The sequence below is a fragment of the Lepisosteus oculatus genome, chromosome 12 (genome assembly GCF_040954835.1).
Source record: "Lepisosteus oculatus isolate fLepOcu1 chromosome 12, fLepOcu1.hap2, whole genome shotgun sequence".
Taxonomy (NCBI): domain Eukaryota; kingdom Metazoa; phylum Chordata; class Actinopteri; order Semionotiformes; family Lepisosteidae; genus Lepisosteus; species Lepisosteus oculatus.
Window position 1 is genome coordinate 9,173,458 of NC_090707.1, and position 26,962 is coordinate 9,200,419.

Genomic DNA, 26,962 nt, shown 5'->3' on the forward strand with positions numbered 1-26,962 from the left:
TCTAATATTATCTTTTTAAAATGTTTAGGTCTTTCTGGATTTTCTCATTCCTGGATGAGTTCCTGTCTGTCTGCTCACTGTATTATTTCCTGGTGAAAACTCCATGTAAAACCAGCTTGATTTAGCTTTTTCTCAGAGTTCTCCTGTCGGCTCTTTGCTGTTCTTGACCATAAAAAGTCATATGCACATCCTTTATTCCATTCCTATGCTGATGATTTTTCAAAGAATTTCCTCTGAAATCATCAGCACGGACCAACCTGTCTAATTGCTTGAAAGCTGAGGCCTGACTGCCTGCCAGTGTAATTCAGGAACAATTTCTTAGTTGTAAGGTCCCACTCTCAACCTAAAAACTCCATTTCCTTTCCTTTTTTATTTGAGGGAACTGTTGCCAGGTGTCTTTTCACTGAAATCAAAGTTAGCTTACTTTGAATCCCAAATATTCATCATTAGTGAAATATATTTTTTTACTACTTCCATGATAAGAAAATCTGACTTTATCTGATGCTGAGAGTCTTTGCCATGCTTTTGTTTCCTCCCATCTGGACTATAGCAGTTCACTTTTCTTTGACCTTCTGACATGTGCTTTCAATAGGCTTCAAATGATATGGAAGGTAGCTGCTAGAAGCTTTACTAGAAGCAATAGTCATGATCATATTACTCCTTACTTTGTCTGACTTCCTCGATACCCGTGAAAATAATTTACAGGTCCCTTCAAAACTCCACAAACACCTGTGCATTGTATTGTTGCGTTATGGTCCTATACACAGCTGGTGATTCTCTGGTTCTGGCCTATTTGTTATTCTGAGGTCAAAACCTGTTTTACTTGGCACCTATTCCTTTAGCTCTGTTGCTCCTACTGTCTGGAATTCTTCTCCCACTTGTATTTATCATTTTCCTACACTTTGTTTGCTCATGTCCAGATTAAAACCTCAACATTTTTCATTTGCCTTCTCCAAAGTGTCAGAGTTAATGCTAGTCTAATGGACTTCTGGTTTTGTATTCTTATACTTTGCATACCCCTGTGAATGGACAATTCTGTGCTCTTAGATACAGTACATACTGTATATAAATGTATACTGGATTTACCTTTCCAATTTTTACTTGAGAAAAAGTATTACATAGGGATCCTTTGTTCCACAACAGTGAAATAACAAATGCTGTCCTTCTAACATGATTCGTTTTTTTCCTTTTTCTACCGTTAGCCTGTTTATTTAAAAAATAATATTGTCCTCTTGAACATTAAAATAAAGTAACAAACGTAACTTTTTAAGTACATATTTTTGTAATATTCATAATAAAAGTGGCGGAATTGATTTTCAGAAACTTTTTGAAACTATCTCCTACAAATCTACTGTAGATCAGTCTACAAAGAAATCATTGATATTACAATATATCTTATAAATCATGTTACCAGTATATTACAAACCAATATATTACAAGTGCCATAGCAAATTTTACTAATGCAGCAGTGCTCTAGTTCAGATCACACTCTTTTTAGTCATTTGGTACAAAGCAATTTATAGGTACTAGTGATTTAGAAATCCCATTCCTAAAATCAGATGGACTGTGAATTCCTATTCTTCCTGGAATCAAGCTGATAGCTGCAGCTGTAGGAATCTCATCCTCAGCTTTGGGATTTGTATGTCTTTTAATTTTCTGGTGCTGCAGTGGCCTCTCATGAAGGCCCTCGATGGATATCAGGAAACAACATATTCAAAGTGTTTGAATTTCCTGGGCAGAGTACTGTAAATAAACCAAGAAATATAATACTCTCCTACATAAGAGGAGAATATCAAACATAGCGAGCTGTGGGGGTTTTGTTTGCAGTTTTTTTCTGATGACAGCGGTCTAGCGGACCGCAGCTGAAACATTGTTAGTTGGAAAAATAGGATGAAACTTATTATTCTTGCTGTTTCTCTAATGGAGATTTAGTTTCCGACCTCAAGGCTATGGAAAGACCAGGAGCATTGCTATTTTTGCATCAAATGAGTGTGTTATTGAGCACTATTACTTAATATTAAGTAATCTTTTTTTTTGTCAGTTTCAGCCTGTGAGAGGATGTTAGAATGGCTAAGGTTAGCTAGGCTTGAGAAATGACTATAAACCTCCTGGGATCTCATTCCATTGCCAGGTTACTGAACCTTTCCTCCTGGAATGCCCTTGTGACAGGCATGGCATTTCTTTACAATGGAAATGGCTTTGGAACTTTCCAACCCTTACAATAACAATACATGAAAGGTAAAAGTCCAGCTATTTATAGACTTTTGAAAAGGGGCATGATTGGGATTTTCTGGAATTAGCCAGAGATCATTGCCATTCTTTAAGTTTTTAATGAATTCATTGTAACTGTTTAAAGAATGGTTTCAATAAATTTTGTTTTAAGGTGAGATGCTGTATGATAACGCATTGTCAAATCCTTAAACATTTTTTCAAAGTCGGCTCCTACTATTTTGACAGTGGATTTGAGAGAAGCCTTTTCTTTTTTAAGACACATTCTTTATTAGACGAGTAGGCCTGCAGTGCAGTTTCAGACGTGAAAGCAACATGGGAGTGTGATCATGTGGCAAGCAGAGTGAACATGTAGGGACTTGTGCAATATCTGCAATACTGCCAGTTCCTTCCAGGCTGAATAATGTGGGAATCATTCCTTCCATTTTCCATCAGAGAGATTGAATGTGATAAATACTGACAAAATTTATAAGAACCAAATTACTGTACTTCAACTGAGGTTATAAGTGCAAGCACTAATGATTCAAGACCTGTCAGAGATAAAAGTTCTTTGTGGGGGGAAGAAAGGCTTTCTACATGTATACAGACATATAAAACTAGCAACACTATTTATCTTTTTGTTTTTGCTTCTTTTTTCCATGTTGCACACTTCTAGAACTTGGACATTAATTGTTATTACAGGGCATTACAACTTGTTTCAAACCTTGTTTAGATGTTAATTTAGTCTTTAGTCCAGTGCCAAAGACGATGGCCTCTATCTCAGCCTTCAGAGCTTTCTGGTTATGTTTCTGGCGTATTGAATGGCTGCACTGTAAATATTGCTGGTATTTTCTTAATTAGTGTGCCAGGATCAGAAGGAGTACCAGGTATTGTATAGCTTCAAGGGATAGTGTTGGTGCTTTGGGAATTAGCATACATCATGGAATTAAATTCCTGAAACCTTCCTAGATTCTGCATGTCATGCCCTGTTTACTGTAATACAGTAACACTGTTTTGTTACCAAAGTATTTTGCTGTCTAGTGAAAAAGAGGTTTTGTCCATTTTTATTATTCTCTGCAGCTAAAAACGTGGAGCTACAGTAGGTATTTTGGCTGCTTGTTTTTAGTCCAAAAAACTTCCTCACATTGATTTGTGGCAACAGGTACTAACAGTGACTAACACTATAGGAGAGCAGTGCTGTGCTCTTATCTTGGTGCTGTTGCAGTACTGGTTTAGTCTTATGATTTATTAAGCAAAGTTCTGGCGTGCACAATATTGGGGGAAACTGCGAAAGCAAGATTAGTAAAATTGAAAGTAATGCATTAAAAAGACTAATGTCTTGTGCCAATATTAGAAGTCCATAGGCAACTGAAGCTCAGTTGATACACAAACATATATGTGAATAATTCTTCCCTGTTTTTATGTACCATATAATTATTTTAATCTAGATCTTAAATATGGGTTTGAGTTTTAAAATTAAGAACCCATATAGAAATGGTATATTTAAGCTGCAGGACCCATACAGTGTGAGAATATATGCGCAAGAGATTATACTGTTCTAACTTAATTTACTTCTTAAATCTCTTCTTTACAGATACATGTCTTCTTTTATTGAGGGAAGCTTTAAGATGAGTTCAATAGCCTGTGGTTTTAAAGAGTTCTCACTGGCCTGCCTAGATAACCTTTCCATGTTTGTTTGAAGTGAGCAGCTCGGGAATTCCCAAGGTCGCAGTCAAACACTATGGTAACTGGTGCATGAAACTGCTAGCAGAGGTTACCAGAAAAGACAGTGTAATTGGGAGCTCCATGGAAACATGCTGTAATTTACAAATCATTTATTTGTTCTACAGACTGTACCCATTTACCTGAGTAAGTGAAATGCGAGGTTTCTGCATCGTATTCCAGGCTTTGCTGTTAAACATCTCCGAAAGTTTATCTTTAAAAATAATTTAGTAACATTCTAAAAATGCTAATAGCAAGCTAAATATTGAAACTGGAAATAGAGAAACGAGGTGTGTAATCCTTAAGGTTTAAATGCTATACATAAGAAAAATATGACAGAAACAGCTCACCGTTTGACAGACAGTGAAGAGGGTTTCAGTTTTATGAGGTTACTTATACTTTTTGATTTAACTATATTGCCAGTAATTTTATGTCTTCAACACGGTGCAGAAAAAAATGCAAAGCCAATTCATTGCAGACACGATTTTCTGAATTATTTAATTGCCTTCACAATCTCGGTATAAAGTTTCCCTTGTAATTATGTGGTGTCATTTAGCTGTTAATGAATCATATTTAAGTTGACATAAAGCTGGATTGAAAATGCTCATATCCAAATCTTTCTTTACAAGTATTAATTTAAGTTTACTAGAGAATAGCTTTCTGATATATTAATAATCCATGACTTATGCAGTTTTTATATCGTTGGGGAGTCCCGGTGCTTGTTTGAAAAGAAAATAATACAGTACAATAGCAAGTGTGTGCTTTTTAGTAAATCATGCCTTCCAGGGACACCGAGCAATTCAGCCGTGGAATAGTAATAAACTCCCTGAAAAGTCACAGCCTTCTGTAGATCAGTCAGGTTTGACACGAAAACGGATGAGGATGCAATCCGACAAGCAGAGCTGAGACAAGAGCCTTAGCAATGAATGGAAACGTCCCTCCAGGTTTCATTCTTTATATTGTTGTTTCACACCCTTTAAGTGGTTTTTCAAAAATCAGAGGAGGGGTGCGACTTATAGGAAACTTTTGCCTTCATATTTCAATTGAAGGCGGTGTATCGTGAATAGCTGTTAAATGGTAATTGGGCTGAGTTAGTTGAAAAAAATTGGATTTTTATGTATATAAATCATACATACTTCACAGTGAATCATAATTTAATTGATCGAATACATTTTCATATAATTATTTAAATGTATGCACATTATGGACATATTGATGCTATGCAAATTAAAGTCTAATTTCCTATATAAAATCCAAGGTTGGATCACTGTTTCTGATCATAGCCTAACACGTAATGGGGATAACGAATTGTAAATGTACAACTACTGCACAATCCAGGTTTAGTGAGGCTAAAGGCTCATTTAAATGGAAATTGAATAGCTTTGGTAATGAAAGCATACAAATGTCTTTCATGTTGAATAACACTACAGAGACTTGCTGATGATAAGTACAGGCAATGACAATGGCTTCTTTTGTGTTCAGATCTTTAAGGCTTTTTTTCCCTCTGACATCAAGGGAGCGCACAACCTTTTTCAGAAACTTGATGTGCTGCAAGTACGTTTAAAATTTGTTAATTAAAAGTAAAAGCATGGAAATTTTTGGAAATATATCATTATAGGCTAAGCTTCAAATCAGATAAGAGACTATTGGTAGTCTTCCATTTGTTGACTGATTTGTAATTTATAGTTTTTAATTGGAACAAAATACTGGTAAAAGTTTTAATGCGGTTATTACAAATGACAATTACTTCAGCAAATAGCATAAATCTATGCCGTTTCCTTCTAGCAGAGATAGATAAGTAGAAATTAACCTCATTATTTTACTATTCTTTCATGCACCTTGCACCAACGTCTGGGGCGCATGAACATAAGTGACAGTTGTCTATCTCTACAGAAGGTTTGCCTACAAAATGTGAATATAAGGTGTTTTCCGTATACAGTGCTAAAATAGTATATGAAAGATGAATGAATGATGATGAAAGACGGAAACAAGCCTTTAATACTTTACAGATAGGACTTGGGTAAAAAGTGTTACATGTCATTTTATTTCATGCATCGTTCTTCATCACTTAATTGTTTAATTGTAAAAATTTTTCATATTTATTCTTATCTATCTGTTATCAGAATGATGCTTATTCCTGGTAATGAAAACCCATGTGCACATGAGAGCATGCAAACTCCACGTAGAAGTTGCTCAAGTCCTAATTATATCTCCAGTCCTAATCTTCACACCACCATTCCGCCTTCTTATGAAATATGTATATTGTTACTTTTATTTCTACATCAAGCTTTTTTTATTTAAAAAAAAATATCCAGAATATTGAACTCTTCCAGCCTTGCCCCATGTGCTTTCAACAACGCTGAAAATCTTTCCACCGGAGAATAGAATTGGATGTGTAATCTTCAAGAAGTAGGAGGAGAGGAGATGATAATTACTGTGCTTCACACTTCGGAGCGTGATTGCTCTCAGACGGGCTGCAAAGGCAGAGGCCACGATCAGCGTGACCGAATTCACTGCGGTACACTAACAATCACTGCTATAATTACGCCAAAATATGACATGCATTATGTCTTTATGATGCTCCTCCAGTGTGAATGTGACTTCATGATCCCTCAATAACCACCCCAGCCTTCTGTACCACCCAGTAATCACAGAGTGCACTTTTCTGCCCGTGTCTTTTCTTGTTTGTAATTTCAGTTTACTGTGATTACAGTTATTCAACAAATTGTACAGAGTGATTTCTGTTTCCAGTTTTTTGTAGTGTTCTTCTGTTTCCCCCTCCCCCACAGTAGTCCCAGTTGTGAACAGAGATGGCTTATAGACAGATCTGAAATTAGCAGCCGTTGGACATGGCTTCAAGCCAGAATATCCGAACTGGAATATAAAATCCAGCAACTTGGTGACCTCCACCGGCAAATACTCTCTTCAAAGGTACAGTTACTTACGGATTGTAAAACAGACAATGCTTTTAACACCAAAGACATTATCATATGAAGCCAAATATTTAATTAAAATTGCATTGTTTTTTTAATTTTTAGAAATACTGAAAAGTCTACATTTTATTAGTTTAATAGATCTGACTGGATTCTTAGCAATACACACTTCCTATTTTACTTTTCTTGACTATATAAATATACAAGAAAGTTTATGTTATTAAATCTGTTAAGTAATTTCAACCATAATGTAAAAAAGGAAATGTTTTTTTTGTCAGATACAGTACATTAAATTTATATATTGGGCTGTTTTTCCTTGTAGACAACGTTTTCTCAAAATAAGTTTTCGGTTTTCATCATTTCTCACAAAAGCACCTCCTTTAATGGTTTAATGATTACCTTGGTAGGGCATTTTCATTGTCAACTTCCTCATTTCTGAGTGGCAATAATGTTTGCAGTGAAGATTAATTAATCTGTTTCTTTACCTATTTGTGTGAATGTGTTACTCTAGGGGAAAGTAATCCTGGCGGACTCGCAGCCCTTAACAGACAGGCTGATTCAGCAGATGCTATTGACAGAAACCGCAGATCTGTTGAGCACAGCCAGAGACAATAAAGCCCCTGCAGAGGTAAAGGATTTGTCTTCAGAACTAGATTTTGAAATGGAACCGAGCAGCCCGACTCATCTTCTGAGAAATATAGAGAGACAGGTAAGCCTTAACAGATTACAGTGCTATAGGATGTACACTAATCAGTTTGTAGGTGTCAGCATTATGTTTTCTATTTGCTAATAGCTGAAGTTCAGTCTCTGCTTTTCTCATTAAACTGAAATTGGGTTTCAACCATGAATAGATTGTACTGGAAGGCTAGCAATGCTTCTGAGAATTTGATTTGAGACCACCCATGTTGAAAGACCACCTGCCTACATAAGTAGTGGCCACCTTTAGTAATTCCTGTACCTGTACTATACAGTACTTTTCATACATAATAATCACATCTGTAGCTTTTCTTAATTGAGGCTGATTTTGACATTTTATTGTGTTGTAAAATTGTACAGCTATTACAAATGGAAAAGAAAAGGCAATATACAGTAGAAGGCTGTACATCTTTCTACCTACAATCCCCTGTAACTGAAGTATAGCTGCCTTCAACAGTATACTTTTGAGTTTCTCATCAAGTAATTAAAGAAAACATCCATTTTCATTTGTTGAAATAATTGAAAACAATCAAAACAAAACTATTGATTTTTACTGCTGAGATATCCTAATTGTGGAAAGTATTTTACTTTCTCTTTTTAGTTGTTTAATTATCTGACATACAGAAAAGCTGCTATTTTGACCTAAAGTTAACACTTTAGAAGTGTTAACTTTAGGTCAAAGTTTGTGCTAGAAAAAGCATGAATGCTAAGGACACAAAATTACAAGATGCTACAATCAGGTATTAATTGGGGAAAAAGTCAACATTTAGTATTATTAATTTTTGTCCAGCTGGATGTGACCAAGTGACTGATCCAGCAAAAGCGTTTTTGGAGCTCAGTCTGAATTTTCAGAGTAGGCTGTGTTATTGCTTCCTGACCTGGATTTTGCAGTCTTGGCTACAATTAGCCAGGGTGTTGTCAGATAGCTGAAGTGTTGCATGTGGTTTGGTACCTGTAATATTGTATTAGATCAGTTCTTCATCCCCTCTGTCTTCATACAGAACTCACTTTTGAGCTGAACTGATGAAAAATAAAAATAATGACTGATTCTTTATTAAAAAAATGCATTTATGCTGACAATCATATTTTACCTTTCCTTTTCCATTACATACATATATATATTTCAATATATATATTTCTGCCAACAGAGCGCCCAGCTAACAGAAATAGTCAACAGTCTGATGCCTCCTTTAAATTTCTCTCCCACTTCATCTCCGGTCTCCAAAGCAAGCAGATGGAAAGGTCAGACAAAGTGGGGCTCTCACAGGTATGAAACAAGGGACAATTGCTGAAAATGTAAAGAAATGTTGATTGTGTGAAGTGTGATTATATTAAACAATTTCGTACCATTATGTTCTATAGGCGTTTTGTTCAACAGCTGTTGCAAGCTTGTAATTGTGCTACTATAAGGTCTACGTTATTATCTTTGATACAAAAAATTATTTATGCTTTCTCTCACCTCCTGTTTTGTATAGTATTTGGCTCTTACAAATGTTCCATGTTATTTCATGTGGCGAAAGCAGAGTGGAATGTAGTAAAATATGGAAATCATGACAATACCATAGCTAGGCATACAGAAGAACACTAAAATATGATACAATTGTGGAAAAACAATGGGATAGCTTTAAGAATCTGGTGTATATTTGCCATGTAGACTTTCAGTGGTATGTGCATGTCACTTGTTTTTTTCTTAGAGAAAAATATTCTAATTTGTTTCTGTGTTTTTGCACTTTCTGTTGCTTAGACATTGATAGAACATTTCACTTATGACTTGGTGAAAGATTACCATACCGTAGGATACCTGAATAATGTTTCTAAAGCACATTGATATTTAGACTATACACTTCAAATTACATACTGGAACTTCAGCTATGTCTGAATTGTTCCTCCTGCCTTAAATATTTGTGCAGCTAGTTTTTATTTTCTGCACAGCAGAGTGATTTCATTGAGTAAACCTAGTGACTTTTTTAAAGCATAAGCCAAGAGTAGCAGCCGGGCAAATCTCATTTAGAAAAGGTCATTGTGTCGGCAGTGATCTTCGAATGAGCCTGGACAAGTCACTGCACAACTAGTCTCTAAGCTCAGCAAATGGAAAGGCCAGGGAGTAAAAATCATGGGATTTTAAGCTATTTTGAAATAATATAACATTTAGTGCTCTGTTATAAAATTATGTTACCTACTGTAACTGTGAGGCATAAGGTATTCATAACTATTGGTGCTGCTTATTATTGTTTTTATATGCATGTATTTTGATATTAGATTGCCCAGAACATTGTGTTTGTAGTACTCGTACCCTCATTATCTCTGCAGGTTTAAAAAAAAATAGCTTTAATGGTTTTCTGTGTGTTTCAATACATTGCTAATTCTACACTTATAGGCAGGTAAAAATATGTGTAGAAGGCTCCACGGCTGAAAATTGTGTTGTTCTTCTGTCTCTAATTTTCTGTGTAGAAGTAACCTCTACTTATTCCTTTGCAACTCTCATGCTGACGCAGCTCCCCACTTGAACCTCTCAAGAATATTTTTGTCTCCTGTTGATTTTTGTTCTGATTAACACGATTATAAGCTTTGGGGGTTGTGATGAAGCCCTGAGTCCCCTTTTCCCCTGTTTACCCTTTCAGTCTGCTTGGGTTGCTGCAGTAACAGCCTCTTGGTATGAAGCCGTTATTGTGCTTGCTGTTCTTGGCACTATACTATAGAGTCTTTCTCAGCACGGCTGACTGCCAGGACCCACTCATTTCAAAGGCTCTGTCTCTACCGCTGTGTACCCCTATACATAAAACTTCATTTAATTTTGAATTCCTTAATCAGTGGAATAGTGATACCTGTGAACAAAGATTGAATGATCTTCTCATTGATTTGATGTTGGCACTTGCTTCTAATTTTTAAAGTAATTTTGTTTGCGCTTTCCTTAAACGTATTCAAGAAATATAACTTTTTTTGTTTAATGTGCGCTTGCTTCATTTTGCAGTGAAACTGGAAATGGAGAACTGTTCCTTCAGAACAGCACTTGTGTCGCTCCTGAGCATACTGCGAAGAAGAGAAGGGTCTGCAAAAGAAAACAGAAACTCCCACACATGAGCAACACATGGGTATCTGCGAGAACTCGCCCCCTCCAGACTTACCACAGGCGCAGACTCTTTGTGTTAGATACGCCTTGGCATTCCAGCCAAGAGGTCTGTATTATACTCTGTATCTTCACATTTTCATTCTCTTCCCTGTCCCACAAGTAATGAGTTCACTGAAGAAATAATAAAGAAGAGACTGTTTATTGCATATTTCTTAACAGAGGTAATTGAACTGTCAAAAACCAGAGAGTTTAATGGCAGGTACTGTAATGTACTTGTGTGCGATGTAACAGGAAATGTAAAAAAATCTCTTAAAATGTCATGCTAAAAAAAGAACACAGAGCAAGAAAGCTCAAAATAAGATGTATATTCTAAAAGAGATTTTTCATAAAGTAATAACTTCCAGTATGGCAGAACTGTGTTAAATGGCATTACAAGGAGTTGAGTAGATAGGTTTAATGCAAATGGTAATGTTCACATTGATGTCGCCAGGTGTGATATGATAAACAGTCATAATTGGAACAGTAGTGAATTGATACTCTCACAACACTCCTCACAAGCTGAAATCACATAGCAGAGAGTAAAACCTCTGTTTACAGGGGTTCTTAGCTTAGTTATCTGTGCTGCTAGTGCATGTAAAGAATGTTGGGAAAATGCCAGCACCCCTACAGACATGTTTAACTGTGTGGGCAGTCATTTCCTTCCACCTGACTGCCCTCAGCCTAGACGCTGTTAATTGTTAGTTTACCTAAGCTGAATTCCTTTGGGGTAAAGTAAAGCAAATGTTTATGCTATTATGAATGGAAAAAGGTTGAAAATCTGGGCTAAACAAAATTAATAATTGAAGTTCAGTTTAATACTTCATTTGAGGGGAAAAACTGAGGGACATTTATAAACCAAATTGAACTGTAAAATTTGAAAGATTTTGACTTATTCCTTCAACATAAAATATAAAAAAAGATATATATTTTTAGTCCAGTTTTTTTTTTCTAGTTCAAAAAGTTTGGGGATTTCTTTAGTTTACAGTGGCTATCAAAATTATTCACCCCCTAGGTCTATTCACATTTTACTGTGTTACAAACTCTATAATGTAAAAGTGAAAACAAAATTCTACAGATCCTCCTAAATTAAATATAAATATAAAATGGAAAATAAGTGATTGCATATGTATTCACCCCTTTACTATGACACACCTAAATAGGCTCTGGTGCAACCAAATGTCTTTAGAAGTTGCATAAGTTGTTGAATGGAGCCCACCTGTGTGCAATTAGGGTGTTTCAGGTGAGGTCAGTATAAACATACATATCATTGGGTGGTTCCACGGTTAATAAGTACAGCTCCAAACAAAAACTACATCATGAAGACAAAGGACCTTTCAAAGTAAATCTGGAATAAAGTTATTGAAAAGCTCCAATCAGAATGACATATTCTCCAAAGTACAGTAAAGTCCATTATAAAGAAATGTAGAAAATATGGCACAACTGTGAAGAACAGGGCGTCCATAGAAACTGAATTTCCAGGCAAGAAGTACACTAGTCAGGGAGTCCACAAAGAGGCGTTCGACAATTTCCTGTGTGCCTCACAGATTTGGGCTTCATTGAGAGTGACAAAAAGTCACATCAGATGTTGACTACACTTTGCCAGAAAGCATGTGGGAAATTCTGAGACCAAGTGGAAGAAGATTCTATGGTCTGATGAGACAAAAATGGACCCTTTAGACCTTAAAGGTAAGCGCTATATTTGGTGCAAGCAAGCATAACAGTGAAAACCATCCTGAGAACACCATGCCTACTGTGAAGCGTGATAGCAGTATCATGCTATGGGGATGCTTTGCTCATTAGGTCCAGGATGACTTGTAAAGATAGAAGAAAAGATTGATGCAGCAAAATACAGAGAAATCCATGTGAATACCTGCTGCAGTCTTCAAGAGACATGGGACTTGGGAAAAGATTCATCTTCCAGTACAACAATAACCCAAAACGTTCAGCCAAAGCCACACTGGAGTTGTTTAAAAAGAAAAAAGTCAATGTTCTGGAGTGGTCCGGACCGCAGTCCAATTAAGAATCTGTGGCAGGAGCTGAAAATTGCTGTTCACCGACAGTTCCCACATAATCTGAAAGTGTCTGAGGAATTTTACAAACAAGAATGGGCCAAAATTGCAGTGTCTAAATGTTGGGGAAACCAATCCAAGAAGAGTTATGGCTATAATTTCTACCAGTTGTACCTCTACCAAATACTGACTCAAAGGGAATACATATGCAGTCAGTTATTTTTTGTTTTATATTTACTGTATAATTAATTTCGAATTTTATTTTCACTCTGACATTAAACATTAAGTTTAATTCTTTGATTTGATTCTGTCAATCAGTAGCAAAAACTCTCAGTTTTGTAACAAAAAAAAATGTAAAAAGACCAAGGAGGGTGAGTACTTTTGACAGCAACTGTATAATCTTATAGAAAAGTACAAATGTAAATTATTTATTACTGAAGCATTAAGAAGTATGGTCTTGTCATAAACACATAATATACTGTCTACATACTCGTGTTCTATAAAACTACATTTGAGATGCAACATGTGGAAGGAATAGGCATGAGTTAAATTATGAAGCATTGCTGTGTATTTCATTGGAATAATGGAAATCTGGTCGTCATCTATGAAGATCACCTACACAGCACTGTGTGAATTTCATTTGTGTTAAAGCTCTGGATATGCAATTGTTAATGCATGAGAGGGCCTTGCTATAATTCTTTGAATCTAAAAACAGTCTAGCAGACAGTAAAATGAATAGATCCTAATGAATCCCAGAGTGTTCTGTGTGACATGAAGTCTTTTTCAGAGGGGAAACTAATTGTCTTGTTATTTGCAAGAATATAATTCAGTGGTGGAAGTGCGTCATTCCAAAATCAACATGCAGCATTGTTAAGCATCCTCGCTGTGAAACATGAACACCCACAACATTCAGATAATCCAGTTGCATTGGCAGGAAAGATTCTTCATGGTTAAACTTGTACCATAACTGGACATTTTTATGTTATTTTGCACAGTCATCTTGGACAGGACAGACAAAACATTCTAAAAAAATAACCACAGGAAGGAAGTCTTTTAAGTACCTGCCACAAGAGTTTTGGAAAAGTAAAAATTATGCTTTTTGATCATGCCAATCTTTATTTGGGTTTATCCAGTCACTGCATAAATACTCATGTGAAAAATCTGTAATGCTTCATAATAGGAACACCTATAATGCGTGTATTGCTACTTTATTCGTGAAACAGCCTGTTCAGTGATGATAAACACCTATTACATGCCTTAACAGCGAAACATGTAGGGTGTATGCACTGTATGTCACTGTTTGCTGAAGAGAGGTAGTACATACCAACACACATATTTTCAACATTTGTTAAGTATTTTTAATGCATATTAAGTACATAACTTAATTAAGTTTGTCTGTTTGGTAGTATTTCATTAAAATGTCTTACAGATATATCCTACAAGGTGTTCTTTAAATCTTAATGTGGGATTTTGTTAATTGAAGTACATAATATGCTGACAAATGGCAGGCATTAGGTGGGTTTTCTTATTCAAAAAGCTTATTCAGTTATATTGTTGATGTAAGTGTTACAGTATATAAGACTGACTCCATTTTGTGAATGGTATTTCATACTCTTTTTCTGTTAGCTCGAAAAGCTTGAAAAAGTAAAAAAAAATATTACTTTCTATGTTCTATAATTGATCTGTTTCATTGTTCATTATCGAATATGCCATTGCAGGGACAGATGCCTACAACTGCTGCATGTCAGTGCTACAGTTCCTGTGATCACCCAGCAGTGTGCTCCAAGTCGGCATGCGTCAGGGAGTCCGTGATAACTAGAATGACAAAGACAGAACAAATGGGGCTGCTGGAGTCGTCCTTCCATCCTGTACTGTCACTGTCCTCAGGTACAGTGGTTCCCTTTCCAGGTGTCTTTCAAGACATGATGGCCTTTTAGCGTGTTAGAACTCTTGTGCTGATACAAAAAAAAACACACCTTCTCTGGGGAGCAAGAAATTAAGGTATAACATCAGGAAAAAGCTGTAAAACTCACAAATACTGATGCGAGAGACCTACCACTTACAGTACATGCCGCAAAAGAGTCTTTATTGCAATGACACATACTGTAGGTGTCAAAACCTGCATAGATATAAAGAGTCTTGCTGATGTGCTTAGTTTATAGCTGAATTACTGATAGACGTAAGAGGTTGTAATCTTGTTTTTATTTTCATAGCATGGCTTCTGTTTCCTGCAATTCACTCTTTTAAATGTACCTGTTCCTGTTCTGGGTTTCAGGGCATGTTTATATGCAACCATGGCAACCAAATGTTATTCACTGCTACTGGTTTCATCTAATGAGTCTTGTAAAAACAAGAGTGCTTGAGTTTAAAACACTATTTATGAAAAAACAGCTAGATCGTGCTAGAGAACATTTCAGAGAGCCCAATACATTCATTTGTATTTAGTGGAAAGCTCAAATACTTAACATTTGTAACATTTTTGCTTCACTTTACATGCAAATGCAAGACAAACGTTGTTTCAACTAATAAGGAAAGTATAATTTTCCAAGCAAATGATTGTACAAAACAAATAAGAGTACAAAAAACAAAATGTGAGCATTTCACCTTTTGACCTTAATTGATCTCTTTATTTTCACTAGACAGAACATGGGGAGGTGTTTTGCCACGAAAACAGGAAAAATGAGAGAAGCACAGATCATACAAATATGCAATGTGCTGAAGGTAGCAGCTGCTGAAAAGGCTTTTGCGTTTATAAGAAACTGTGTTCGTTCACAACAAACATAACAACAAACTCTAAAATGAAAGCAGACGGGTGATAACTGAAATCCGAATGATCAAAATTAGTTAAAAAAAAGGAACTGTTTAAAAAATGACAAGGTATGCTTTTACAGCTACATGTTATGGAAGTTTTTAATATTTTCAACACAAGGTTAAGGATTTTGTAGCCAGATCGTAATGAAAGTTACTTCCACAGTAACTTAGAAATTGTTAGAAAATTATATCAAACCCACATTATATAGTCTTTATACAGTAGTGGTATATTATTTTCATGTACCTGTGCACTATACACTATTTGTATTGCTAAATATTTTGTTTTTAAAAAATAGCAAATGTGCAGTTGCTTATTGTCATCTAACAGTCTAGAATATCAAGAATAACCATGATTTTTTAAATCACTTTCTTTTTTATTAAAAAATGGGTAATTAATTTGAGTATTTATTATTCATTTATTTTTGCCTTCTCAGCTCTCCCTTTTTCCAGGTAGTTTAGAATTAGTGTACTGAGAAAATCGCAACGGAACACAGTCTTGCAGCCTTCCACACTGCAGAGGGTTACTCTTTTTTCACTCAAGATGGTGTGCAGGAACAACCGATTTCCCATGGATTGTTAAGATTTTGAGTCTGAATACACTAAGATTGTACATCTGCTCTTGCAAATGCCCTGTTCTGTTCCTTGGGGGTTTTGTAAATGTTTGGTTTACAGAGGCAAGGCCACATTCATCTCAACTCGCATGGTTTGCTTATTTGTTTTTGTTTTGTAGATATTCCCATTCCGCTCCATTTTCAGGCAGTATTGCATCATGAAGACTGGGTGAACCGCCCAGTTGCTGTGAATCCAGTTGAGAAAGAGGACATTAGTTCTCCAGATTTCACCAGCTGTGAAAACACATATCCTGATTTCTTTCCATTACTCGGTATGCAGTATTTCTGTGAAGGGGATTTAAGAAATAGCTAATCTATATTACATTACCTCTTGTGTAATAGAATTAATGGCCAGTTGGTTTCATTTTATATTTAAAATGATTTAATTGTCTTTAAATGCTGCTTTATTAATAAACTGGAATATAAATTGACATAAAGGGCCATTTTAAATAGAAATATTTATCAAAAAAGCTTTAGTTTGAATACACTTTACTCTTATTCTGTTTGTAATGTTCCATATGATCTTCAAACGTCAAATGCCACTATTCATATTGTTTTTATTATGAGAAATTATATTGACAGGACATATAATTACAATTTTATTGCTATTTACTGTATATGTTGTCTTCTTAGTCTTTAAATATAGTTCAGTGTTATGAAAGATTTAGAAAGGTTTATGGATAAATATGTTTTAGTACTGTAAATGTGTGGCAAAAGAAGGAAGAAAATGCAGTGATACACCAAAGGCAGATAGTGTGAATGCTTATGTTCCCAGGACACACAAGACTACTGTGTTCAATGTAATTGAAGAACCAATCTCTTTGCTCAAGCTTTCCAGCTCTGCAGCTGTTGCACAAGATTACAATAAGAATTCAATTACATCAGCCCAGTACTTCAGATACATTCTTTTATTAAGGTTAAGAGTTTCACAAACAGAAAAAGAGGTTATAACCTTCACCTTGAGTCATAGCCAATATCTCAAGATATTTAGAAAATCTAAAGGAAATTATCTTGTTTCTTGTTCTTAAGCTTTTCTTCCATTTCAGTATTTGAGGACCAGGCTTGGAGTAGAACAATAATCTCTTATCAATTTCTGGCCACAATCTTTTCTTGCTTTTCTGACATTATTTGGTAAAGGTGAAGGGAGCAATGACAATCAATTTGGCATTTTTACTCTGTCTGTTTTTAAATCTTCTTCATACAGATTGTGACCATATTGAGAATCACCATTCAGAACTTCAGAAGGAAGAATACTGGGATTTATCACCAGCCCATACAACAAGAGCAGGTCAGGAAATGTCAAAACACACAGGCAGAGGAGGCAAGAAAAGGAGACATACCAGTCAGACAGGAGAAGGTAACTGAGTGTTTTGCTGAATGTCCTTTTCACATGTTTCTAATGCACTTCATTTTTTTATATTGATGGAAACTTTAGCTGAGGTTTCACTTCACATCTCAAAGTTACATAAGTAAGAAATTCTAGTCTAGAAATTCGAGATCTCTAGGGCTAAATTAATTGATATTTTTAATTTCCTGGAACTTCAGGTGCGTCTAGAGTGAAGTCATATAAAAATGACTCATTCTGGACCTCCAACAAATATCAGAATGGCAGGATTGACTGCACACGACAGGTTATTGACACTTCAAATTAGAATATAAGAAGAACATAAGAGAAGTTACGAGAGGAGGCTATGTTGCCCACCTACCCTGTTTGGTACTTAGTAGTTAATTCACACAGGGATCCCATCCAGATGTTTCTTGAAAGGAGACAGGTTATCACCTTCAACAACATAGCTGAGTAGCTTGTTTCATACTTTCACAGAATTCTGTTGTAGTACTCCAGTCCTGTCAAAATGTGTTCTTGTAGCTGTCCACTTTGTTATATAGTAATTATAGGTGAGATTAGTTTGCTTTAGTAAAACTTCAATTGTAATCAAAACCCACTTTGAACAATTCTTTAGTGTCTGGATTCTAAAGACAACAAATACCAAATACAGAAAAATGTATGTTTTTTTCACTTCTTTCATAGTGCTGTTATACTTTTAGAATTTGGATAGGTTAAATTGTTTTTCATCTTACCATCAGAGGAATGTGTAAATGCTCTAGTAGTGGTGTGTGTTGAAATAAGCATTGTGCCCACATTTATCTTTGTGTTGCAGATGAAAAACTTTTCCTGTCCCAACTATTGGATACCTCATGTTACTTTACGCCCACTCCTGAAGAAAGTCCTTCAGATCTCGCAACATCCTCACAGGGTCACAGACATTCTGGACAGGTAGTGTGGCAGCAGTAGAATTCCTTGATGTCTGTTTCCAGATGATCTGCATTCCTTCGTATGATTAGGAAAAGCATTTTGCTGAACATAAGTAGTATTTTATCAGTTCCAGAAATGTAATTAATTTGTCTGGGACTCTTTTGACCTTCATAGAATGTCTAAAATTAAACGTGACATCTAGTAGCCAGCCAGGTATCTTTAATTACAAATAGTCTAGATGTACACATTTTTTAAAAAAAGTACATTTATTATATAGAATATACTTAAATGCTGAGAAATACTGTAAGCTTCACTGTTATATCAATAGTCAATCAACAAGGTGCCATTATAAGAAGTAATTACCAAAAGGTTTTCAGTATTTTTGTAATTGCTTACATTTTTATGAAAGAAAAGTGTTGGAACCAACATCAGAATTGTTGATTAATTAATCATTATCATTTTGTTCATGTTGGTGGGGGATTTGGCATTGGAGGGTTCATTTGAAAGCTGCAGTAAATATGAGTGAAAAGTGACCATATGTGTAGTTATTAAATAGTGCATTACTATCCTTATGTTTACATAGTTCTCGTATGAGGTTACTGATCACTCCTACAACAAGTAGTTCACTACCACTTGTTTGCAATCATAGTTTTAGTGCTTGGCTCTGTACATTTGCTGTGGAGCAGTCGGTATCTGTTTGCCTTCAAATGTGTATTACTAACATAAGCACAGTTCAGAAACAGCAGCTGGATATTATAATTGCATTAAAAAAAACATTTTTTAAGTTGATATATTTTTTCTGCTTCCTCAGAGCAGTTTTCAGCTCATGTATTTTAAGACTTCCTCCAAATGCAGTGCTGCACTTTGTAACAAGTAGGAACTATTCATGCCAGAATTCCTGCCTTTTTTCTATTCAACTATTAAAGATATTTTATGATTATTCTAAAATTGACCAAATATTTTACATAATTGTAGCTTGAGGCTGTATTAATGTTTGTGAATCCGAAATTGATGGATATGCTAAGAAATGTCGATATTTAAAGTGACAAATGGGATCGTTTTCATTGAAAGAACTAATATTCCTATGTTATAGTACCATTAGTTTAATATATTATACTTGCTCAGTTACTGTGTATCAGTATCAGCGAATATACCTGGATAATCAGCATCTGTTAGTAGTAAGAAAATCATCACGCCTCTCTTAACATATGCTTGTAATTGCATGTGTTAATTGTGACTGACCAAATGCTCTCTTAACCGTTCCGAATAATACTCTCTTAGAACTCTGCCAGGAGGCGTCTGCGAACTGAGTGTTTCTACGACATCGACAACATCGTTATTCCAATGTCATTGGCTGCAACCACTAAAGTAGAGAAACTTCAATATAAGGATATTCTTACTCCAAGGTATGCTTTAGCTGGTTATTATAATCAGTTATAATAGTAATTCTAATCTAATAAGGGGAAAAGAGACGATAATTACTTCCTAGGAATTTATTTCTGAAATGAAAAAATACAAACATTGCCTTGTGTCAGCAACAGCATTGGTTGTCATGCGAAATGTCTTTGGAATTCAGCTCATATATTGAAAGTTGCTTTAAATAGAAAATCTTAATTTAGACTTACACATCTAAAAGATGGAAGAATGAGAACCCACCACTATTTAGTTTTACATTTTATTAAAACAAAGTTAACTGCCCTGGCGGTTATCAGAAAGTAATGGGTTATCATAGTTTTAACCAAAAACCTTTCATTCATGACTGTTAAACAAATGCCTAGTGGAATTTGTATTTTGAGTTTAATACATGCATATTACAATTTATACCTTGTACAATTCGCTCTTTATCTATGCCTACAGAGTAATATTAAAACACATTTTGTTGCAAGGAAGCAATTCTGGCATTCCACGTAAACTACTTGATCTGGTAATTGTTTCTGGTCCTTAAAGTTCACTTTAAATATTGGGCACTTTGATTTAATGTGAAATGCGCATGATGAAGCAGCTTAAGGCTTACTTTCTGACGGTAGCTTCCTTCCTATATTGTCTGTAGCAGGTTATAAAGAAGGTGGTGTTCGATATTATTTGCTTAGAAAGTCATATAGTTTTATTTGTTGTTGTTTCTAACCAGCTGGCGAGTTGTTGACACTCAGTGCTGGGAGAAAAAACAAGGGGAAATGGAAGAGGTATGGACTTGACACTGAAAATTAGTTCCAGTATGTATTGAATTAATAAAAGTTTGAATTGTTTTTAAATACTGACTGTATGATGATTAACATCTAAAATATTAAAAATTCTCAAAGATTAGAAATGATTACAAATGTACTGTTTAAGGAGATGGTGTTAGCAAGGTATTGTACATGAATGATAATTAGAATCTAGAACTGAATGTGTTTGAGGAATATGACTTAAACCGAGGACCTAAACAATGTGTTTCTAAACATCTTTTTAGCAGAACAAGTGTAAAGGTTCACAGTAACTAGATACATCGGTGGGACCATTACTTTTACTTCTACTTTACTACTCTGAACCTTCCCAAGAATATTCTTTACACAATGGGCATTGTCATTTGCCAGATTTTTTTGCCAGAAACAAGATTAATAGGCTTCTTTTCTGGCTGATAATTGATCATTTTGTTGAAATGGTTCATTAGGCTTTTGCTTTTGGGCTTGCAGATAGAAGAGATTTACGATGAGGCCATTTCCTCCAGGCATATGAAATATGAGGAGAAGGAGAAGGCCAGGTGGTCTTCCTGGGAGCATAACAGGTGGCAAAGGAGAAACACCAGGCAGGTGGACTGACGCACACTGGATAGACATTCCTTATTCATGCACAGTGAATTTCATATTGATTCAAATCGCCAGAGTTTGACTGCAAGCTGTATGTTCTCCAGTTTTTGCCTTTTGTAAAAGTCTAAAAGTCTAAAAGTGTTCTAACATCTAGATGCCTTTAAAATATGAGAAAACCATAACAATGCAAAGGTGAATCATATTTATGGGATGTGTCTTCATCCAAAAGTCTCTCCTGCTTCTAAACATTATTTACATTGCCTTTGTGTGTGTGACGGCTAATCCACATGGGCTAATAGTCACATTTCGTCAGTACTGCCATAGTGAGATGTAATGGGTAAAGCTTCGAAGCAAAGAATGTCTTTCTCAAAGGAAAAGAACTTTGGTGGTTCAGAGGTTTTAAATGACGGGCTTTGTCTCTCATTGCAGATTGTCCAGCAGAAATGCTGACTTATCTCTGAGTGGTGATCAGGCATTATGGGCTGGCAGGGCCCAGAGTGAGATGTCCAAACAGGCAGGAAGAGCCTGTTACAGTACAGCAGCAGCAACTGCGGGCATTGAGGACAGCCAGCAGGAGCACACAGTAAGGGCACCTGCACCTAGTGTGGTTTCCCCCTTTCCAGGGTGTTAGAGGAAGTGACTGCTGGGCTAGTGTGCTATGCTAGCTGGCAACATAGGAGCTATGTCATCATCTGGGCAGGAGGGGGTTTGTTTGGATAAAATGACATGAAAATATTTCTATACAGAGTCATAAAAAACAGATTAACTGTCAAATTAACAAGCAAATACCCATCTTAAAATTAAGTGAATTTAAATTAAATGATATTGCCATCTCTTTCTTCCAAAGCGGTGATCATTATGATTCATTTGTTTTTAGCTGAATCTTTTATTCAAACACAATTTACAGTTGTGCTCATTTACATATCTGAGCATTTTCACTGAAATAATCTAACAGAAATACAGTACCTTGCTCAGAAATACTATTGCTCTGCTCCAAGAAGTCATTAAAACACTACTCTTACTCTCGTAATTCACTTTCAGTCTGCTTTGTTTTTGGTTCGGAATATTAGGTCTAGTAAATGTTGTTTATGGCTTTGTGTAGCTACGGCTCTTAATTTATGAATATCTAAATTATTATGTTTAATATAATCGAATCGGGTTTGCAACTTGACTTAATTATAATGTAAAATTAAATTACGCTCTTAAAATATATGCATTAAAAAATAACTTGTGATGACTGAGTGCAATTTAGGACAACAGCGTGCTCATCAGCTAAAAGAAAAATATTTTTTAGCAATCAAACGGAGGTCTGCCATCAGTTGTTTGTAATTTGTGATTTGCAGATGGGTCAGTATTTCGGTTTAACTTGATGGTATGTACATTTAATTGACATCATTGCTCCAAACAGCTATGGACACATTAAACCTCCTTTTTAACGTGATATTTCATGATCATTTTTCCATTCACTGATGAATTCGTTTGAAGGCCGATTTGCTACCTCCCGATTAGTTTGATTCATTTTCAAGTTGCTTTTTTCTGTCAGAGGTTTCCACTTTTCAGCTGATGCTCTCTACAGCATGTGCTGCATGAGGGCATTGAGAGGCGTCTCTTATGTAAGTCAGCCTCCACTTACATGGGTGTCAACAGCCAGCTGCAGTCCAGCTGTTTTCCCTTCACGTATTTTGGATTCCTTAGCTGTGAACATATCAACAGGCTCACTTTTGTTTCATCCAGCACATGTGCTATACTGGAGCACTGAGAAATACCATATCTTTATCCTCAGCTATTTTAGTGACTTTGTGATGTTATTTCCTGTTGCTTACATTATCTTAAAATACTGGGAAGCAGAAATGCATTCCGATACGTCTCCTAACAAAATCTGGTTTCATGCTGGAAATATGAATGATGTCTAGAGTCCTACGGTTTGGCTTCCCACCAGTAGGAAATACTTATGCTGGAAACATAGTATACTCTCCAGGTCTGCTACATAACTGGTGATGAGGATAATCTATCATTAAACATATTTCTGGACAAAACTGTTGCAGTGCTTGCCTTATATTAAAAAGCCTTTTCAGGAAATGTAAAAGGATTTACTGTTCCCCACTGTCAACACTGATACGCTGAACTAAACAGACTGTAATATTTGTTACAAGGCAAAAGATACATATTTTAGTAAGCTTTAATATAAATCTTTTCCATTTTTTAAAGCTCATACTTCCATGGGAAAGAAGAGTATTTCCTCTACAGGAACACGATGCTGAGGCATTAAAACCTGAAAGAGATGTGGATCCTCTTGAGAATCTTCTGCATTGTCAAAGGCCAGAGTCCTGCAATTCAGACAGCAAGGCATCTGGTTCCACTCCAGCCTCTGGTGGAATTGGAACTATCACACCCTCTGCTGGACACCCTGGGAACAGCCCTAAGGAGGAACAGAGTGCTTGCTCATTAAATAGCTGATGGATTTAGTGCTTGGATTGATACTTGCAATCTCTTAGCCGAACATATATAGGTTACAGGTGAGCACTATGAAATACTTTGTGGTGTTATTCAATTTACATATGTTTTTAATCTGACTGTATTTTTCTTTGTGATGGACTGGTGTCCCGTCCAGGGTGTATCCTGCCTTGAGCCCATTGCTTGCTGGGACAAGCTCCCCTGTGGCCCTGTAATGGATAAAGCCGTTAGAAAGTGGATGGGTGGATATTTTTGTATTTGGAATATAATTAAAGAATTAAACTGTCCTAGTAAAATGAGGGAAAAATTTGGATGTGAATTTGTTTTTTATTATATTTGGATACAAAGTTAGCAAGATTGTAAACATTTGAATGGAAATAGTTAGATTTTTGGCTATATAGGATATATATAAAAGACAAATGCAATGGAAAAAACAGTTTGACACAGGATTTTATTCAAAAGTAATAGTAGAGTATTATCTAAAAAGATAATACTGATCGTAAATAATAAAGTGCAAAGCCTTTTTCTGGCAAAGCTTTTTCCTAGCTGCAGCTTATTATCTTGACAGTACGGCCCTTGTAAAGCTTCCTGTGAATGCTGACTGGTAAAGAAATATAATTAAATAAAATATTGTGCCTTCTGACTTTTCTGGTAATTCCATATAGATATACAGTACATTATATCTTATGTGCATTCTGTGTCAGACCTGTGTCGCCTATCGTTTCAGGTATGTTATATACAATATACTTCCTATTTACTAGAGTAAATTCAATTTGAATAAATTGTATTATTTTTTTACATATTGCTGAATGTGCAGATGATATTGATTTGTTCCTCCTTAAAAGCTCCTTAAAGGTGTATTACTTCCCAGGGTCCTCGAAGTCCTTGGGACTGTGGAAGAGATGTCATCCCAGTTGGCAACTCCTGAACTAAACTGGAACCAGAGGCTACCAGAGGCACTGTGGTCATACTCCATGTTCATTTTCATTTTCAATGTTTTCTGTTTTCTTAGATCAGCTGCAGAGCTTACTTGTTATGAGAACATTGTGAAGAAACTTTTATAGTAAATGGTCTTTTATATTGCAACATCTTTTGTTTTTAACAGGACTGTTAAAATTCTGTATTAAAAAAAACATTGTCATCTGTTGTGAAAGACCATTCTTTTAAGGAGACATCTTAGTTAAGATGTTCTACATTTCATGGAGTGGACAGGATAGCTGAAAAAAGTATGACAATGTCTTAAGTCTAGCAGACCAAAAAGTTTATACTGTAATTGGATTACTTATAGAAAGAACTACATCCTGGTAAAGGATTTATGTATTTTAGATCATATTAATGTTATTATCGGAGAACCAGTCTGTAATGAGACAGAAAAGATTTCCAGACTTTATTTTTTTTAATAATATATTCTCATTCATCACATTGATACACTGTCAAATGGAGCTGCTGTTTTATTTTCACAAAATAAATACTGTAAGTTGTTTATAAAGTTTTGTATTTGTAAAGGTTGTATTCTGAGATATGTTATAGTGCTGTGATGAATAGAAGATTTAATTAAGAATAAATTCTTAAATCTCTCAGTTTTAATGTTGGAAAATAAATTGGTGTATTACCTCCATTATGTTTTTCCCAGAATTAACTGGAGACCAGATTCACTGGAGAACTGAGATCTGTATTCATGTCACAAATTCCAACTTTTCTTTCAGTTGCAGTACTGTGCACAGATTGCTGTTGTCTGATGCAGCCTTGAACAGATCTGAGCTGTGCTTTAAACTGACCTGCTTTTTAGTTAAGATAAGATCACTTTATTGGCCATATACAATTTCTTATATTAGGAATTTGTCTTTTCACATAACCCAACTTGCTCTCCATGAGACACACAGTCACACAGACAGGGACAGGGAGAGATCTTATGTGTTGTACATACAGTAGAAGTGGAGATTTCAGATGTTTTTCATATTTGGCAATAGGAGTCTGCGATAAGAGCATTTAGCATTGAGGGTATTATAGAACTGAATTTGTAATGAGTGTGATTCTGTTCAGGGCATAATTAGTATATTATTTGGAGTTTTGGGGCTGACAAAGGCATAGTTTAGGCAGGGAAATAATTATGTTTTCTGCACAAATCACTAAATGAAAAGGCAGTATGTAATATGTGAAGACAGACTATGATTGTTGCTCTTTTTCAGGCTTTTCTATGAAAACTGCTGGGGATACTGGTAATGTAAAATGTACGCTTGTGCCCAAGTTGTCATACCCTTTCACTTGTCAACATTGCATGAGTGGCTCTTCACAGTGCTCAAGGCAAAACTCCCTGGCACAATAAATCCCCAGAGTGCCCATGTGTTATAAGGGCCATTTCTGAAAAACTACAAATGCTTTAGGTAGGTGTCAGAATACAAATTCTAATGTCTCCTGTATGAGAGATTATTGTAGAAGGTTCAGTAATAATACATCCATCCATTTTCTAACCTCTTCTTCTAATTCACAGCAGTAGGAATACTAACACAATTCAAAGCAATTTTAAGACGACAGAAACTACAGCTGTACAGTACAAACCGATTCCTTAAACATATTATGTTGTGATTATTTTAGACCAGTGTAGGTACATAAAGACATTTTCATCAGATTAATAAATGATGTTTAAAAGTTTAAAATAACCCTTAGCAGTGATTCTTACATTTCATTATGACGTTCTTAAATCAAATCCATAAGGGAAGACAGCTGTTTGATTGTCCCAGGACCTCGATTTTAGCCGGCATGTCCTACTTTTTAATTGTTGTATCATTTTTGTCCTGTTTTTCATGAGCGCCTATGCTTGGCCACAGGCACCATCACAATTAAACACATTTATTTGTTCCGGTTCTATACTATTTCCTATTGCAGAGCTCAACGTGTGTATGGAATTCTGTGTTAAAACAGAGTTCATCCCCACAGAGAACAGGCCTTCCTCAGGGGCTATGGACCCCTGTTCGGGCTCACTACTGCTTACACCACCTTCACAAAGCTGGTACTGTAGCTTCAAGGAAGAGGAGTTATTCAAAGGAGCAGCAGCTGCTTCTCGTGTTCCTTCGCAAGAAGATTAAATCTTGGAGTTACAGAACACATTTAATCCACATGGTGGGGCTGTGGTGTCAATCCTGATTTCAAGAGCTGCGTGTGGAGAAATTAAAATTGCAGTCTTGCATTTTTTAAAAAGCTTTTAACTTGATCAAAAAGTAGCACACAGTCTTTACGCAATGGGAATGGGGTTTAGTGTTTTGTTTCTACATGAATTTACTTACTGTAGCTATGCTTCATTGTCATAACACAAAACACTCTTGTTTCAAGCTCAGATCCATAAAATAGATGCGTAGACTGACTGGAACC

At 35.7% G+C, this 26,962-nt stretch overlaps 1 protein-coding gene across 1 annotated transcript in view; it reads left to right on the forward strand.

The window, feature by feature from the left end:
- kansl1l (KAT8 regulatory NSL complex subunit 1-like) overlaps nucleotides 1-25,311 on the forward strand; it is a 31,387-nt gene extending 6,076 nt beyond the window's left edge. The window contains exons 3-16 of the mRNA XM_015358569.2: nucleotides 6,720-6,861; nucleotides 7,375-7,572; nucleotides 8,708-8,826; nucleotides 10,531-10,735; nucleotides 14,396-14,564; nucleotides 16,219-16,371; nucleotides 17,304-17,456; nucleotides 18,259-18,374; nucleotides 19,635-19,759; nucleotides 20,482-20,536; nucleotides 21,026-21,138; nucleotides 21,569-21,722; nucleotides 23,348-23,655; nucleotides 24,465-25,311. Of these exons, the coding sequence (XP_015214055.2) occupies nucleotides 6,720-6,861; nucleotides 7,375-7,572; nucleotides 8,708-8,826; nucleotides 10,531-10,735; nucleotides 14,396-14,564; nucleotides 16,219-16,371; nucleotides 17,304-17,456; nucleotides 18,259-18,374; nucleotides 19,635-19,759; nucleotides 20,482-20,536; nucleotides 21,026-21,138; nucleotides 21,569-21,722; nucleotides 23,348-23,596 (1,951 nt within the window). The 3' untranslated portion in view covers nucleotides 23,597-23,655; nucleotides 24,465-25,311. The remainder of the gene's footprint in view (nucleotides 1-6,719; nucleotides 6,862-7,374; nucleotides 7,573-8,707; nucleotides 8,827-10,530; nucleotides 10,736-14,395; nucleotides 14,565-16,218; nucleotides 16,372-17,303; nucleotides 17,457-18,258; nucleotides 18,375-19,634; nucleotides 19,760-20,481; nucleotides 20,537-21,025; nucleotides 21,139-21,568; nucleotides 21,723-23,347; nucleotides 23,656-24,464) is intronic.
- The last annotated feature ends 1,651 nt before the right edge of the window (nucleotides 25,312-26,962 follow it).